At 43.9% G+C, this 18,288-nt stretch overlaps 1 protein-coding gene across 1 annotated transcript in view; it reads right to left on the bottom strand.

Annotated features, from left to right (window-relative positions):
- Nucleotides 1-7,435: 7,435 nt before the first annotated feature.
- Nucleotides 7,436-18,288, bottom strand: part of AOX1 (aldehyde oxidase 1) — a 67,825-nt gene continuing 56,972 nt past the window's right edge. The window contains exons 28-35 of the mRNA XM_054722964.1: nt 17,012-17,140; nt 16,277-16,351; nt 14,344-14,396; nt 12,661-12,775; nt 10,890-10,955; nt 9,666-9,854; nt 9,014-9,181; nt 7,436-7,979 (exon numbers count right to left, since the gene is read on the bottom strand). Coding sequence (XP_054578939.1) covers nt 7,929-7,979; nt 9,014-9,181; nt 9,666-9,854; nt 10,890-10,955; nt 12,661-12,775; nt 14,344-14,396; nt 16,277-16,351; nt 17,012-17,140 — 846 coding nt within the window. The 3' untranslated portion in view covers nt 7,436-7,928. The remainder of the gene's footprint in view (nt 7,980-9,013; nt 9,182-9,665; nt 9,855-10,889; nt 10,956-12,660; nt 12,776-14,343; nt 14,397-16,276; nt 16,352-17,011; nt 17,141-18,288) is intronic.

An 18,288-nucleotide genomic window follows, 5' to 3' on the forward strand; every position in this document is an offset into this window, starting at 1 on the left:
GGAAGAATGATCAAGAATTCTTACTGTCAAATATAATAAAGATAATGTCAAAGGGGAGGCTTACCACCCATTATAAAAGATTCGAGTTCCCTGGTCTTAGGATGCCTCTCCTGCAGCACAACCCATTGCACATCCAGGTGTCTACTGGCCCTTTGCTCATAGCCTTGTGGGAACCGGGGCTCAAGAATCTGCCATAAATGCTACCACCCTAGCTACGCTATTGCTGTAAACAATAATGTCCTTTGTCTCTGACCCAACGGTCTTATGTCTTCTGTTAGCATCCATCAAATTGTGTCAGGCTAACATGTTTGCTTGTAAGTAGGGTGAACCTCAGACTCTTTACAGTTCTTGACAAATCATTACATGGTATTAAAAAATCTCCTAACATTGGAAGGACTGACACAGAGGGATTATCTCTCAAAAAGGGTGAGAGAGGATGCTTGGGGGCATGACTCCTTGATCTGTTCCGAATGTCACTCTGTTATAATTATTTCTGTGTCTCTTCAGACCAGTGATTCTCAGCTTTATAAGAAGGAGTCATAAACTCTTTGAGAACTGACAATTCTGTGAGTATACACTCAAAATCACATGCGAATATGTACACATTTTACACAAACTTTAAAATATTTGTGGGCCCCTTACAGGCATTAATTGGCCCTAAATTAGAACCCCTGGTTTGGACTGATTCGCCCTAAGGGTAAGAACCATAGTCATACTGCTCATAACACACTGACACTCAACTAACGCTTATAGCAGGGCTCGGGAATGAACTTGAGAAATGAATAAGTAAATTACAAGACTGAAACTTACATGGATAATACTCCAAAATATGCAATGAGTGTGTGTGTGTGTGTGTGTGTGTGTGTGTGTGTGTGTGTGTGATAATAAAAGAGGTCCTGATAATTGTCTAAGAAAAATAACAATGTACGTGATCTCAAGAAAATAAACAGATTCAGCCAAGATGGCTAAGAACATGGGTTCTGCAACCAGATGATCTGGGTTCAAATCCTGACTATTCCACTTGCTAGTGATGTGATCTTAGCAGTAACCTAATCACTCTGTACTTCAGTTTCGTCATCTGCGTAATTGGTACGGAGTACCCACCATGGTGAATTATGTCCCATGACCTTGGAGACTGTGGGTGATAAAGAGGACGTGCAGTTTTGGTGCAGTGATGCCTACTGTTGTCTAATAGAGACCACCAAAACCCCAGGGGATGAGACTCACTAAGGGGTCTCATATCTGACAATGCTGAAGAGAAAACTAACACAGGTGGCAGAGACCATATGATCCTAAAATATAAACTTGGGTGGAAGTCCAGGAACCTCGCAGGAAAGAAGGGGATAGAGACCATTTGAGTGAGAGCTTAAAGAGAAACAAACAGAAGTTTACCCCTGACTCACTCATACATCACACCATGCGCCACGGTGCTTGCTGGAGGTAACTGTCCAGATTCACTTACTGTGTCTCTATGCTTTTTTTTTTTTTTTTTACCTGACCTTTGATCCTTGGCCTTACTTGGCTTTTGATATCTGCCTTTAGCTTCTCAGTTTTTGGCAAAATGCTGAGACACTTCTATTTCTGGCTCTTGAACCCAGTGTTCCTCTGAACACCACTTACAGTATCCTCTACAGCCCCAATATGGGGTGTCTTCATACCTCCATTCCCATCCTACCAGTTCAACCAACATTTAGTGTCCATGGGGGTTTCAACAACACAGGCCACTTGGTCCTACAACAGGTATGGGTGGGGCTTCCCTAAAGCTAATTACAAACCTGGAATAGGAAAGAACATAGCTGGGAAGGGATGCTTTGATTACCTAGGCTTGAGAAATTCCAAAGAACAGGGGCTTAAAAGTTCTTGCATGGCTCACAAGTGAGAGGAATAAATGAGGGGAATGGCTGTCAAGCAAACCACAAAGTCTGCAATATGGAAGTCATGGAACGTTTGGGGAGAACAACTTTAGATTCATAACAAGAAAAGGAGGAAAATGCCGGATGTTTTTTTATTTAGGGCTTTAGTCTTATGAACAGCCAATTTCAGAAAGCACAGAGCAATAATTGACCCTCTCCCACTTACCAGAAACTGTAAAAAGGTACACAGAAATGCAATTTGGAGAATGTAAATATAGATACAGAAGAAATAAGGAGTTGGGGGGTTGTAAGTAGGTTGCTCTCTCTGATCAGCAAATATAAAGGATATGAACATATGACGGAAGCAATGCAACAAACTGTTGAAGACAGACGTGTGGCACGGAGGCAGTGTCAAGTTGGCTAAAGCACCGGAGAGAGATGTATTTTGTGGAAAATACTATAACCATAAGATGTATCAGAAAGAGAACAAATATACTGCTCAGTGGCTATAGAGTAATACTAACAGAGGCCAGAGAGAAGGCAGAACCATCTTATCCTAATTTTTGTTTCCATATTTTCACCAAAGGTGTGCTTGGTAAACCAAGAGCACCAGGAAGACCTGAAGGCCAAGATACCGGGAGATTTTTAAGAGAGCATGTAGCCTTTTCAGATTTGTTCACATGGTCAGATAGATCATGGGGAATTATGTCCCATGAGCTTGAAATGATTTGTAGATGAGATTGTGAAGCCATGGTCAGTAATCTTTTTGAGACATCGCAGAAAACCAGAGCCGTGCTAGGATACTGAAGACAGGCAACCACTGATCCTGATTTTCAAAAAGATGGACTTAGATGAGGTCAACTTTGTTCTCAGGCAACTTTCTGGTTCTGTTCTGGAGTGAATTATTGATGAGAGGGCCTAGAGCACTGGTCCCTGAGAGGGGTCTGGATACTCAAGAAAACCAACCTCCATTTCTTTTGAGAAAAGATTTCTGGACTGAGAAACTAATCAGTGTCCATGGGGTTGGGGGCGGCCAGGGAGAGGTCAATGAGGAAAAAGGAGGCTTACGGAATACATTAAACAATAAAGAATTAAAAAAAAAAGAAGGAACTAATCAGTGTCATAGGTACAGTAGGTGGGGATTTCACATGGCACTTGGCAGTGTCTGCTCCCTCTGCGAAGGCAATGGAGGAGGTAAACGTATGATACCACAGAAGAGCTGGTGCTTGGCTGAACAACAGTTTGAGGTTAACGGTATTGATTCATTTTCTCATAGTTCTCCACTTGGCTCATTCTACTCAATATTTTAATCAATGACCTACAGAGAGAAGGCAATGCTTAATCAGATTTTCAAGTATTAGCATAGAAGTTAAAAAGTATCTTGAAAGGATAGAACGCATTGTAAAATTTAGTAGGAAGTTACAAGTTTCTAAAAGGACAAAAAGGGAAAACAACACTTTGAAAGTCTCAAGGCGTTTCAAATGATTGCAAATGTCTGAGTCCTACGTGGCTTGTTCCCCATTTCTGAGAGTCTCTGATTTCATGAGCATTAATAGTACTTAACAACTGTAGCAGCAACAGCCCCCACGAAAAATACAAACAAACCAAAAGGCCATTGCTTCTTTTGGCTAAGTACATAATTAAAAGAATTTTTTAAAGTCCTAATATTTCCAAACACCATTCCGATCGCATTGCAATTGCATCAAGACAGCCACGCCATGACTGTTTCCATAGGCATACGCTACCCCAACATACATTTACATTACGACGACTGCAAACAATTGCGTGGTGCCAAGAATGAACACTCATATGGAAAATTCACTTTACATTCTGGATGGCTGCCTCAATTTCCCCTCCCACTAAATAGGGTTGGATAATACTTGCCAACACTGCTGGCATGGACCGGAAAGATCCACAAGTCAATGTTTGTCAAGCCCTTTGGCTTAATTCCTCGGAGGGAAATACTCAAGTATCTCCGCTGCTCTTGTTAAAGACGATCCTCACTCCACAGTGTAAGAGGTTCATGACTCAACACCCAAGCGTCCCACGAACTGCTCTCTGGTTTCCTCGGGGAGTGTAGATGCTCATCACCACACCTGGGATGCAGGACCTGCATTGGGCGATGCGGCCTTCACCAATCCTTTCCTAAAAGCAAAGAACACAGAGGACCCCGCCTGAAAACTGAGGGGTAGGAAGCTCTCAGAAATGAACGGGGGCTTCTGATTGGTGTAGCTAAAGGGAGCACAGGCCTGTCAGGTCTCAATGGGAAGTGCTGTGATTGGTTCCCATTGACGATGCCAAGGGAAGCTTTCTGGGAAGAGATTACATTGAGGTATTTGGGAGAGGAAGTTCTCACAGTCAACCTGGGGCTTGACTTGAAGGGCACAGCTTGGATTCAACCAAGACCACAGTGAGATCACCTGCTTTTACCTTGTCCTCTTCCTCATTCTTCTACCACTTTTGAGGCGAGGAGGGGGGAGGAGGAGAGTATTTGAATTGTATGGATTTATTGAAAAGTCTTCTGTCCACCAAGAAAGCTCTAGCTTTTCTACTTCTCTTTTCCCGTTCTAATGAGGAGCAATAGTTTCATTCACTTTGGGGCGTTTTTAACTTGTGCATCTTTAGTATATGAGTTTAAAAAACCCTATACAAACTCAATCCCAAGTCTAACATGCCTAGCTGCGTGCATTTGATGGTGTGAGGGGCTTCATGGGGCAAAAGGACACATAGGCCTATGATGTTACTGTGGCGGGGGTCTTAATTCAGCATCTAGAAGGGTTTCAGAAATCTGGAGAAGGCACTGTGTATAAATTATTAAAGAGTCCAGAGACAAAACATAATTTTGGAAGGCATTTTGGGACAGCCAGAGAAAACTTAGCTAAAGAAACCAAGTTCTCTGTCTCTCTGGACCCCTTGCTTTTTATTAACACAAATTGTCCTAAAGCAAGGTAGATATACAGTAGGCATTGTTAGGTTGGGGGAAACTGCCTACGGTTGTTCAGGTGTTTGGCCAGCAGGAGGCAATAACATGTAGATTGAAATGCCCTCAGCTGTCTGGCAGCAAGCAATCATTTATGCATCCTTTTCAGGTTTGGGGAAATGCCCTTAGCCATTTCCAACAGGCAGTAACATATGTGATTCAGCCCTTACTGAGTCCCCAAGTTCCATCAACATTTTGATGAAACTCTTGTATTTATGACATGCTGGAATTAGCTTCCAGCATTACTGCCTGCCCCCACCCCCCACCCCCGGCCTCTGGCCCAGTGGTCTGCCAGCAACCTTTATGGCACCCCAATTCCTTTGGTGTGGAGGTATTTTTAGAACAAGACACAATCCTTACCCGAAAAGTGTTTATAACTTAGTATGGGGAATACTCAACATAGATAGTATTGATTAAAGACTGTTACATAACATGCCAAAATAGCCACATCACAAAAGTGTTGTTTTTTTTTTTCTGGCTAGAATTAGCAGCCAGACCAAACATAGACAATGCAGCATTGCTTTTCTCATTTTATTATAGGAACCAAGATAAATGTGAATCGTCCCCTTTTCATGTCTTTGTGCACAGGAGCTAAATCAAAATCTTTGCGATAAAGTGTGATAGAAGGAAAAAGTTATGCAAATGCCAGAAAGATTGCAAAGTTTCCAGAATTTCTTATTTGCTTTGCTTTTCCAAACAAACAAAAGGATATGGTTTTCCTGCAGGTAGAACAATAAATATATTTCAGGGCCTGAATTCCTCTCAGTGACTTGTGCGGAGGAAATGATCCTATCGATCGAGGCAGTTTTCCTGTAGCCCGTTCTTTCTGAATAGCTAAGAGTCATTGAAGATATGTTTGCTGATCTTGTTTGCCTGAGTTGATCTAACATCACTCTTTGCAATTATAAAATGATGTAACACTGTATTGTACTTTGTTTTATTTCAGCAGGACAAATGTTTGGCTTTGTTTCAGAAGATAAATCATCAAGAATTTATATTCTAACACAACACTGGTTTTGAGTAAATCATAAAAGGTTATGAAATATTGAATAGTTATAAACTTAAAAAGTCTTGAGTTCACACAGTTGAATAAAAGAGTTTTAATACTCACTGCTACATGCAAAACATGTTCTTTGTTCTTTACTCGTATTTGCAGAGTTAAGAAAACAAGGCATTGGCAGCCATAGGTGAATGGCATTATTTCAGCACCCATAGGAACACACTGGCACAACCCACCCCTCTTCCTGTTAGTGAAAGGATTCTAGAAGACTCGCTACCTCCTTAGGAGAGGAAACATGTCACAGAGGAAAGAATGCAGCTTGGGGAGCAGACAGATGAAAAGCAGGGTCTTTCTAATGCCTGTCAGCTGAGTGATCTTGGGTACATTATACACATGGAGCCTCCATTTCTTTGCACAGCCTGGTGGGGGCGTGGGCTCGGTTATAACCTTGATTAACTCTTCCTCTTTGCTTGTGGTGCTGAAAACACTGATACAGGGTTGCCCTTCAGGTGCAGCTTCAAGGCCAGTGAAAAGCAAAGAGCACATTCCATTCATGAACTCAAAACAAAGGGAGGGCCAGAAAATTATTTTGTCCATCCTGTTAAGTAATTATATGTTACTCCTTTAAGAATCTCTGCTTAAAGGAGCAACATATAAAAATGTAAACTAACTGTGAAATGTATTCCTAGCTTTCCGGTATGATTTCCCTTCTTCTCTTGCTGGTCAAAATTTTATAATCATTTGCAAATAACCTGAAGGTTTTACACTCATGTGTGTTTGTGTGTGGTGTCGGTGGTGGTTCAAGGAGACAGAGGGGAGGCAGGGAGTGGGGAAGAGAGAGATGGAGAAAATCATAATAAAGAGAAGGTGATGCCTCACACTTAGATGAATACAAACACAATTACAAAATGTAGTCCGAAGGCTCAATATAACCAAGTGTTTTCATGAGGAACCCTAACACCTTTCACGAGTAGATTCTCTCTCCTGTATCCGTTCTCTTGCTCTCTCATTCTTGGTCTTTCTTCTCTCTCTCTTTCCCCCCAGAGAACTACAAATAAGATTGATACGGGTTTGTCACAATCAGAGCAAATCCCCAGCTCACACACTGGTCAGTTGAACACCTACTTTCTACTGTGGTTTCTTTCTCTACATACATGTGGAAATAAACAACGTCGTTTGACTCCTTAGACTACACGTTATGCTGTAACAATTGGCTGACAGCTGTCCTATAGGAAGCACTGTTGCTGTGTCCACCTGAGAGACTTGCTGAGATCTCCCGGGAGGACGGACAGCTGGTTGAGGCAGCCCCCAGGTGGGGGGTGATTTTGGCTTGTTCTCTGAGTGTGTTCCTCCAGTCACAATCTGCCTCTATGCGCTCGACCCTCTCATGTCCCCACCTTCCTCTGCTCACTCCAGTTTCCTTCAACCAATTTGAAATTTCAACTCAATCTCATTCTTACACAATGCACACTTCTCCCTGCCCTGAGGGTGACCCCCTGGAATAAAATTTCCTGCAGTCAGCAACAAAGACCTTTAGTCAATGAAATGGAACTAAACCATGTAGACGTAATGAATTCAAACACTATTTCTATAAGTGGTAAATGGGTTTGTTTATTAATTTGCTTTAAATGACAAAATTAATGCATGTTTTTAAAAACTAAAACATACAAAGCATATAAAGTAAAAAGTGAATATCCTTTACAGTGCATACTGCTAATAAAATCATTTAGAAAACTTCCTTTCACTCGACAGTATAATTTCAGTTGGATACAAGCCAGATGTGAATCACATACAAGTCATCACCTTCTATTCCATTCAGCTGGAAGGCTTAAGGGGAAGAGTGATGGGGAATTTCTTCTAGAGGAAGCCAGCTAATGTTTACACTATTTAAAATATGATTTCTAAATTGCTTAAGCATATCTATCAGAATCTAAATGGGACGTTTAAAGTCAGCGTCATATAAAAGCAATATTCTGTGAAATGATTTCTGAACTGTGGAGATTTGTCTTTCAGACTGAACATCCTAGAGCATAGAAACTGGGTAGATTGCTATATTGGAAGAGTCACCCGAATTTCTCCCGAACTTGGTACTTGATCATATGGGTATATTCCAAGGAACATAGGATCCAGGTTTGTCTCTTGGAATCTAGAATAAAAGGACAAATGTGTACGTTTGCATTTGGAAAACATCTGTGACAAGTGAAATAGAGCAGAATATAAAATAGGATAAAGACCACCCCCAGGGCGACCAGGACGAGAGGTCTGGCAATGGCAGCATGAGAAATGTGGAGGAATCCAGGAGAGGACTCAGGGTTGGGTGGGGCAGAGCAGCTACAGGAGTTTTCATCCCATTTTGAAGAGGGACAAATGAAAAATGGAATCGATCTGTGTTTCTCCAGAGAGAAGAGGTGACTCATGGGGTTAGGAAGAGCTATACCAGTAAGGCGTGCCACAAAGAGCCAGCATGTGAGGAGATATGGGGGCTCTCCCATCAATATAGGGATAAACAAGGAATAACTTGTTTATAGTTGAGAGGTCACTGGGAATTCCTTCCACAATTAAAAATCCCATCACTGAAAATGACCAAGGAGAGCTCAGATGTTTGCCAAGCAGGGGTGTGGATGTAGGCAGGATTCCTGCTACTGGGGGCTGGGAAAGGGCCCGTTGAGTGTGTGCAACTCAGACCAGGAATTGTACACGCCCAGTGCCTGGGAGGAGTGGACTGAGATAGACCGGCTGCTGGAGTGGCCCATAGTCTTGGCCTGGGTTCTGAGGCTCAGGGCACAGCTCCTGAACTTCTATCCTGGACCAATGTGTTATGGGGGAAAAAAACAAAAAACAAGGGAAGAACGTAACTGATGATAAAACAGAAACCTCCTTTTTTCAAGAAGTGCAGAACCGAGCCTCAGGACTCGTACTGTGAAATCTTTCCTGCACAAAGTCAAGAACCCACACACCAGCAGCTGGCCCCAGGCAGTCCCGCTCAGGCCTGGGTCCCCTTCCTGCTAACAGGGCCAGGCTGATGGAAAGTGCACTTCAAGGCCACGCTGCTCTTCTCCTGCTCAAGTGCCCTCGGGATTCTTGTCACCTTTTCTTCCATGGAAAACCGCCATGGTGGGCTAATAACACTTGACCACAGGACAGGGGACAAAAATTCAGAATTTGAGGACTAGAGCATACCATTTTTGTGAACTTATCTTCACAGGCCATTCGAATCTTCTCTGGGGTCAGTGGGCTATTGAGCTTCAGCGGTTCACGCAGGCCTCTCTCCTGTCGCACTGCACTCACTGCGTCATGGATGGCGAAGAACACTGAGCAGCCCAGGAATATGCCAGACTCTCCCAGGCCCTGCAAGGGGACAAGTAAACCAGATTCATTCTCTCTCTCTCTCTCTCTCTCTCTCTCTCTCTCTCTCTCTCTCTCTCCCCTCTTTCCAGGTACATGTGTGCATGTATAAAATATAAAATATAAAATATGTAACTTTCCCCTTTAAAAAAAGCCATTTACTATTTAATCCTAATATTCTCATTCTTAGGATTCCAGTTTAAGGAAATGATCCGAAATGGATTAAGGAGATAGAGGCATGAAGATGAGTATTGCAAGGTGAAAATTCAGATGCAACCTGATGGCAATAGTAGTTTGCATTAGGCTACAAGATTTGGAGTATTTAAAAAAAATTATAATGCTAAATTATTTTATCATTTAAATGTTTAATAAGGCCTTTTCTCTACAATCTTGGTAAGAACTCCAAATAACCAAAAGATGAATGCTGCCCTTCCCTCCCTGCAGGAGTATCTCATCAACATGCATTTATTCATGGAGCATAACTTACCTTAGATGAATACAGGGTATTTGAGTCTTGAGATGGAGGCAAAAAAGAAACATGAAACTCTGTGGGGATGTCACAGATGGTGGGGATTTTGTATTGGTCTGGACCACGAGTGTACAGGACACCCTGAGGAGAATAATTCAGTTCCTCGATTGTATAGAGTCCCATGCCTTGAATAAATGCACCTTCGATCTAAGGCCAAAAAAATAAAAATAAAAATAAATTAGAATTTCCATGTATGAGAAGATAGTCATCAGTAGCATTTCAACTTCATGCTGTTTACCTGAATTTTTAAAATACAGTGCAAGATGGGGTATTCAGTATGTCTTGGAAAATGTCTATGAAGTTTACGTAAAAGTTTGCCTAAAAGCCTTTTAAACACCGTATGAGCGCTAAGTTCAATGTCAAAGGCCTTGAGTTCAAATCTCAGCCTGACCTTAGCATGTCAAGGGCCCTGGAAGAGGCCTCAGGAAGCCTGGAGCTCCAATGCCCTCGTGTTTTCTTCCAGATGAAACTCTGACTGACGTGTCCACAGGTCCCAGCCCAGTAGGAAAGGCTCTCGGGCCTCTGGAACCAAATCACCCCTCCTAACATCCTCGCTCATGAGCTGGCCGGTCTCACACCTCTGGACTCAGTTTCCCCACTTGTACCATCAAAGGTTTACACGTGTTCTTCAAGCTTCCCAAACAGCTTTGAAATGCTCCAGCCCTTAGATGGGGTAGACATTTCAATATTGATGGAAAACAGCTTGTGATTTTTCAATTTTGTCAGTTACTGCAAATTTAAATAAAAATCATCTGGGGGCAACAAAGGCTGCCTCTCCATCACTACTGCTACAGTTATGTGACATTTGTTATCCCGGCTCAGCTTCAAACCCCTCGAAGCTCAAGCTCGTTGTAGGCCGAGGCTCAGCACTGAGCACCCTACTTTACCTCCACCCCACTGTGGGGCTCTGTGGGGGTCGTTCTGTCCCCTCTAAGCTTAGCCCTCCCTCGTCCCAGGCTGCACATTTCTTCAAACACGACCTAAAACACCTTTGTTTCCTTCCCCTTCTAAACAGTAAGAGATGTGAGTTGTGTGGCCTGTCTGAATAGAAAGATTCTGACTCCGGGGTAGAAACGGGAGATGATGAATAAGTTAGGAGGATGAATGAATATGTTTCCCCTGAAGAACCTCATAGCAGCCTTGGCTTTTAAACAGGAAGCGAGGCAAGTCAGGTCCACATACCTGGCCTATGTCAATGGCTGGATTTATACTGCAGCCAACATCCATGACGATGTCTGTCCTGATGTTCTAGTAATTAAAAAAAAAAAAAGTTAGAATGTTTACTGTGATGAACACAGCAGGGAGGGAACGCTGAGAGATAGTCCTGCCAGGGTGGCGTGGCTATACAGGGGTCCTCAAACTTTTTAAACAGGGGGCCAGGTCACTGTCCCTCAGACCGTTGGAGGGCCGGACTATAGTTTAAAAAAAACTATGAACAAATTCCTATGCACACTGCACATATCTTATTTTGAAGTAAAAAACCAAAATGGCAAAAACACCCGCATGTGGCCCGCGGGCCGTAGTTTGAGGACGCCTGCTATAGAACCTTTCTTTGGGCCACATTATACTTCAGGAGAAAGAAGCAACATTGTATGTCACCACGTGTATTATGTATGAATTTCAGAGTTCCACAAATACTTTTAACCCGTTTAACCACTGATTGTTTTTATTGGAAACAACAGGAGAGGGAAATATTGACTTGGCTTTGGTTCCAGCTGAGTGATGTAACATACCGAGTTCAAGCCAGTGCATGACATGAGACACGACACAGAAAACAGAAACCCTCTATGGCCCTCATGGTCCTCGTTGCGAAACTTTGTGGTGACTACAACCCAACACCCAGCTGGCTGCTTGCTGTGTCCCGGATCACAGAGCTCAGGTTGCATCAGCAAAGAAAGTCTTTCAGTTGTTATCTGCTGTTCTAGATTTTTCATTTTTAGCGCTGAAGAGACAGTAAATCTAACATTGAAACTTGGTGACTAAACATTCTCCAGTAACCTACCAATGAGGAGCAGGGCTGTTGGCACACCTTGGCTCTCCGGCGAGCCTGCACCGCCTCTGATGGGACATAGTGGTTTCATAATGGCGATGGCAAACAGATTCTACTCATAACTATTAATGGGACGAAGGAAACCCAAGAGTGTCCTTATTTGAAGAGGGACTTTCAGCTGACATTTTTCTTATGAAAATCAGAGTGATCTGGAATGTCCCGCTATAATAAAACATCAGGCCCTCATCTCTCTTATTTAAAGACGCAATGAAGTGTCAAGTTCTCTTTGACATCAGTCAGTAAGGCTGGCCGTCCATGAGACCCGTGGCCCCCATTGGAGGGGAGGGAGTGCTCTCAAGTCTGCCATGTGAGTGAAGCTTTATTTTCAAAGCTGCGGACTTACAGGGCTGGAGAGAGTGGCTTTAGGTTGTGGTTGCCAGCCTCCAAGATGGCCCTAAATGGCCCCCACACCTTGGTATCATAAGGATGAAGCCTTCTGTGGTTCCTTCCGACATTTTACCAGGATGGGTTTATGTGACCAATAGGATATGGCAGAAGTAATCGTATGTCACCCCAATATTTGGCTATAAAAGACTGTGGCTTCTCTCTTGTTAGCAGATTATGGGTGCTTATGAAATCCTTCAAGAATGTCATATGATGGCATTTCACCAAAGTGGTCACCATTGCAAGTTGTCCCCACAGTCTACATGGAAGCCCCTTGAAGTGGCTTCCTTCCTTAGTCCATTAAAAGGGCCAGGGGAGTAAAGAAGAGAGGCCACTGGTTGTTTTCCATGGGAGCAATCATAGCACCAAGGGAACTGCTGAGCTTCTATTTTCCTCTCATAATACAGAGAATTGTCTCCAGGCCAAATTCCTGGTGCTTCCTCGGTGCTCAGTAGAGGTGTATGTGGGATTGAGGTGCATCCAGCGTGCAGCCCGGAGATGCTCTCCATCAGTACTGACCTTATAAGCACCTGTCAGGCAGTCTATTTCAACCTCGGAACAGGCAGCTCCATAAACGAAGTATTCGAAGGGATGGCCTTCGCCTGTCTCCCAGTTCATGTTTGACTCGTAACCCCTGGAGGAAAGAGAATGCTTGAGGAATGTTGTTATTAGAGCTGAGCTCGATTTGTATGTCCAACCAGATGAGTAGCATGTGCAATGATGTGCCTGCACATACATGCAATAAATATGTTGAATAAATCAGTATTTACTTCCTCCTAATTAAATTTGTTTTGCCTGATAAAAACATCCCATTGTTCCCTACCAATGACTCCGTGGGCCTGGAAGTTAACTGCTGAAGTATGATTATCCACCCCATTGCTTTGAGCTAATATTGGCTCAGACAATCCTACTGTCATCAGATTGGGGAATTCCACCTGCTTCTTACACAACACACTACTTCAAAGGTTCACACTGACCTGTTTATTTGTCTTTCTGGCCCCAGGATTTAGCCTCCTGTGTGAAGGATAAGGCACCTCGGCTATCTCTTTCTTGCTTTGAGACTACTCCAATCTCCCACTATCAACCCACCTTTAAGGACACCAAATGCATATCCACCTTCAACCCATCTTTTAGGACACCAAGTGAATGTCTGGTGAAAGAGAAGATGAGCCAGCAGCTTTCCAGGACTTCCTACCCTTTTCTCCTGCTTCCCCAACCTGGAGGTGGCCATTACTAATGCTTCCAGTGCTTATTCTCCATAGCCAGACAGTGCCTGGGACTCCCAGGACAACTGGCAAGGCGCCCAAATCAGGTCAGCCTGCTCTCTGATGGCTTCCACTCTTCATATGAATAATCAGATAAATTGTTTTCCAAAGCATGGGAATTCCACTTTAGTTATTATCACATCTGGTCTTTTGCCAAGCTGGAAAGTGTCAATGCTGTTTATCTTATTATGGGTTTGATTTGCATTTTTTTCACCTTTGTTTTTAAACTTAAGGAATATACTGAGTTTTCAACAAAAGGTCAGCCACTGCTATAGGTTCCTGTCAGTGCCCTTCACTAGCCCCAGAGAACCCTCTAGAACAGTGGTTCTCAACCTTCCTAATGCCGCGACCCTTTAATACAGTTCCTCATGTTGTGGTGACCCCCAACCATGAAATTATTTTCGTTGCTACTTCATAACTGTAATTTTGCTACTGTTAATGAATCGTAATGTAAATATCTGTGTTTTCTGATGGTCTTAGGCTCTACAGCAGCGATTCTCAACCTGTGGGTCCCCACAGGTTGAGAACCGCTAGCAGGGTCACCTAAGACCATCGGAAAACACAGATATTTACATTACGATTCATTAACAGTAGCAAAATTACAGTTATGAAGTCGCAACGAAAATAATTTTATGGTTGGGGGTCACCACAACATGAGGAACTGTATTAAAGGGTCGCGGCATTAGAAAGGTTGAGAACCACTGCTCTAGAACTACCCAGTAGGATCCGAATCATTGATTCAGCTGTATTTTACTTGCGAGTCTATTTTCCCCAACAACAGCCTTTCTGGACATTTGGATTAAGTGGCAGCTAAACGTTCTTTATTACAGTGGGTCACTAGAAGGTACAGTTGGGGCCACAGCTGCAAACAGAAGCGAAACGCTTCCTCTAGATGCCCCTGCCGCTTTCCAGAGCCGAGCCAGAAAGGACGGGTTACCTGAAGTATCCGGTGGCTGAGAGGCTGATGCTTTCGTTGAAAGCCGCCTGCGCCTGTGGAAGAAGGGGTGTTGGGACACAATGAGGTGGTTTCAATCAGAATCGCTGGAAGCCTCCATTTTAACCTGAGTATGTTAAATAAAGCTCTCACTGGTAATAGCTAGGAAGAACCAACATCAACTTATTCCTTTCGGCATCCTCCATCTCCACCGGCATGTGTGGTTCACTGGTTGTGGTCCCAACACCTGTTCAATGTATGTCACTGTCATCAATGATGCCAGGCATGCTACCCGTATAGCCTGGACTGGGCAGCACATATTCTGCTCATAAAGACTTTCGCTCAGTCATCTGGAAAGACTAAGCCTATTAACACGGAACATTTCAGGAAACAATGGGTGGTTGCATGTTTCATTTTAACATCATATATCCGTAACAGTCCTAGGAGAGAGGTGATATTGTGCTAAATTGTACCATTTGAAGCAAACATTCTCCTGACTTTGCAGCGCACACAGATGACTAATAGATGGAAAAATGGGGGTTAGGCCCAAGTCCCCAAGTCTGAGAAAGAAAATAGGAGAAGTGCAACCAGACAGCAGAAAGTGGGCTGAATGGCAGCACTGCCCAATGGTGGAGGACTGAGCCTCTTGCCCTGCATCTCACCGCAGTGCGATGGCGTTTCTCCAACCAGGCTCCTCAGCCTTCCGCGCCCAGCCAGCACAGGCAAGAGGGCAGAATAAATATTCCCCAAAGGGACCGAGTGCTCCCATAAATGTGAATTATAGAGCAAGTCCTAACTCAATGGAATAGAAGAAGTCATTTCTAAGTAAGACTTCCCAAATGTTATTTCCTCCAGACCCATGCTTCTAATGTGACATGCTAGAGCCGTCGTCACGGCACACGCTCCAGGGCTTTATTGATACCCATTCCAAGTCACCTGGTGCTTTAGAACCTATTACTCGGAAAAATTTGCTGGTTGACTTTAGAATGGGTGTTTTCTCTTCCAACTACCTCACACGTAGATCAAAGGAAGCAGTTAAATATTTCCATTCCATTTCAACTATTGGTTGAGTATATAGCCAATGGCTCGCTTTCCTATTTCTAAGTAAGTGTTCACATAGTTTTTAGTTTTATAGGAAGAGAATTGGGAAGTGTTTTCTTCTCATTTTAGGAACAGCAGAACCCAAAGAAGGAGAACAAACAGATTTACAGCTATTATCTAGAAAACACCTTAATTCTTGCTTTAAAGTAAGAGTTCTAATAGGGAGTAGAGTCAGTAATATTGTAATCACCATATATGGTGTCAGATGAGTACTAAATTTATCAGGATAATCACTTTGTAAGTTATAGAAATGTCAAATCACTATGCTGTGAAAAAGTTTAGACTATATGATTTCATTTTTATAAAACTGTAAACAAATCAAATTGATCTCTAGTCACAAAAAGCAGATCAATATGTTTGGGGATGGTGGGGTAGGCATGGGAGGAAGGGATAAGTGGGAATGGAACACAAAGGAACACTGCCCATCTTTTGGGGGTGATGGGTATGTTCACTCTCTTAACGGTGGTGATGGTTACATATATGTACCCATCTGTCAAAACTTAACAAATTGTACACTTTAAATGTGTGCAGTTTACTGTAGGTCAATCATTCCTCAGTAAAGATATTTTAAATAAAAATAATAAATATATTAAAGCATTTTAAAAGGAGTTCTAGACAGAAAAACCATCTTTTTCTCTGATAGAGGATTTTCCCAGATGTAGGTTCTTCCATCATCCTGTGATACGATTCCCACGTGCCGGGAGCCCAAGGGCCGCTTCCTACCCTACGTAACCACAGCCCCTGTGACAGCGCTCTTTCTACTGCTATTCAGTTCATGCATGTCTCTTTCACGCCCCGTCTTTCATTCTCACATAAAACACGAAGCGCGTCTCACCCAGTCCTTCCAAGTGCCTCGAGGGTTCTTGCTGACGATGGGCTCCAGGCGCTTCAGGAGAGTCTGGCAGGCGTCCTAGGGATTATTTTTTCGTTAAAATCATAATCATAATTTCACGCCAACACCAATATCAACACCGCATGACATGTGCCCTTACACAGGCTACTTGAGAGGCCCAAGGAACACAGAGAAGGAAGAGACCCATCCTGTAAGAGGTGATGTGACAGGTCTCACGGGGGTGGGCTGACATGTGGCAGCCTACGCTGGGGGCCACGCGAAGAAGTCAGGACTTCACAGGAAAACTGCTGGCAAACCACCAGCCACTGTTTTTCAGCACAGCCTGGCCAGGTTTACTCTGTGGCAGCATGAAACCACGTGGAAGGCCATGTAACTGGGGCGCAGAAGGAGCCCGCAGTGGCCGCGGCAGGGGCCGTGGTCTGAACCCAGCAGCCGTGTTAGCAGATCGGGGCGGTGGAGATGTCTCCATAGAGACATTTTTGCGTAGAATTGAAATGACCTGAACACCAGTGAGATGTCAGGAGTGAGCGAGGAGAAGAGGTGGCGTTTCCAGCTCAAAGCGCCTGGAGCTGCACCACCAAGACGGGGAAGGACTTTCCACCAACAGGGTGTGGGAAGGGGATCAGAGATGGATTAATTCCCAGCATCTTCCGAGTGCCACCCGTGTACTGGTCCTGGCGGAGCTGACGACCTGGATGGCACAGCAATGCCTCTCACCTTTACTGCCAGCCCGTTGAGATCCGCCACCACGGAGCCCCCGGAGACGTTCGCATTGGGGACGGTTTCTGTGCTTGTCCCACGCAGGTGGACATTGGACAGGGGCATCCTTAACTCACGACTGGCCACCTGGAGTTTAGAAGAGAGCTGTTTTGTTTTCCCGCCAAATACTTTGGTGAGTCACACGCCCGTGCACCTGCCCACAGGGTAGCACCGGCGGGAAGCCCTGATTCGCCCACTGGGGACCGGCGGGCAGAAGCACAGGTTCTTCCAGCCGCACCAAGTTCCTCGGTATAAAAACCCGTGGCTCGTCTGGACCCCAAGTCCTGTGCACATGCTCTTTGTCTCCAACTGTCTCCTGTGCAATAGCATCAGGAAGGGGAAGCAATGCCCGGAAGGAAGAAGTGCTTTATGTCTTTGTCGTCACGAAATCAACACCGCTGAGGCCTCTCCGACGCCGCACTCTGCAAAACTGTACAAGGGCCGACCTTCTCAGAGGGGAGATGCCCTCCCCACGTTGCCGGAGGAGCTGCAGGAAAGAGCACTTCTGAGAAAGAACAGTGGCCTCATTAAAGCAGCAGCACCTACATGATCTCAAAGGAGACGATGCCAGGGTCGCTGGCCAGCACAGGACGTAGCTGGCTGCTGTGTTCTTCCTTTGTTTCTAGAGCTGGGAGGCAAAATCATACTACTAACTGCAGCTCATCCAAAAGTCTCCTCTTTCCTGCAAGCAGTATAGCTTAATAGAATTTGCTCATAGCTGTGATAAGGCCATGGCCATAGGGAGTCCTGCTATACCACTGACTTTCAGAAGAACGTCTACATGAAATGCATCAGCTCAGACATAAAGGTCTGGTGGCCCACGGAAGAAAACAAAACACCCCCCAAATGGGCAAAGATATGACCAGACGATTCTCAAGTGACTGATCACATGAAAGAAAATGTATAGTCAACATTTCTCTACTCAGAAAAATGCAAATTAAAGCAATAATGAGATACTATCATTCACCTATCAATTTATCTACAATTTTAAAACAACCCATAGCACATAACATTGGTTAGTGGTGTAATGAAATGGCTACTTTCTGGAAAACAAGTTAGTAATATGTGTCAAATGATTTAAGGCACACTCTGTGACCAGTAATTCCTTTTCTGAGAATCTATTCTAAGAAAACATTCATTGATTTGATCACAGGCTTATGTAAAAATATTCACTGAAATGTTCAACAATTGGGGAAGGTTAAATAAATTATATAGACAACCCCATGCAAGTCGTG

The sequence above is a fragment of the Eptesicus fuscus genome, chromosome 11 (genome assembly GCF_027574615.1).
Source record: "Eptesicus fuscus isolate TK198812 chromosome 11, DD_ASM_mEF_20220401, whole genome shotgun sequence".
Classification (NCBI taxonomy): Eukaryota; Metazoa; Chordata; class Mammalia; order Chiroptera; family Vespertilionidae; genus Eptesicus; species Eptesicus fuscus.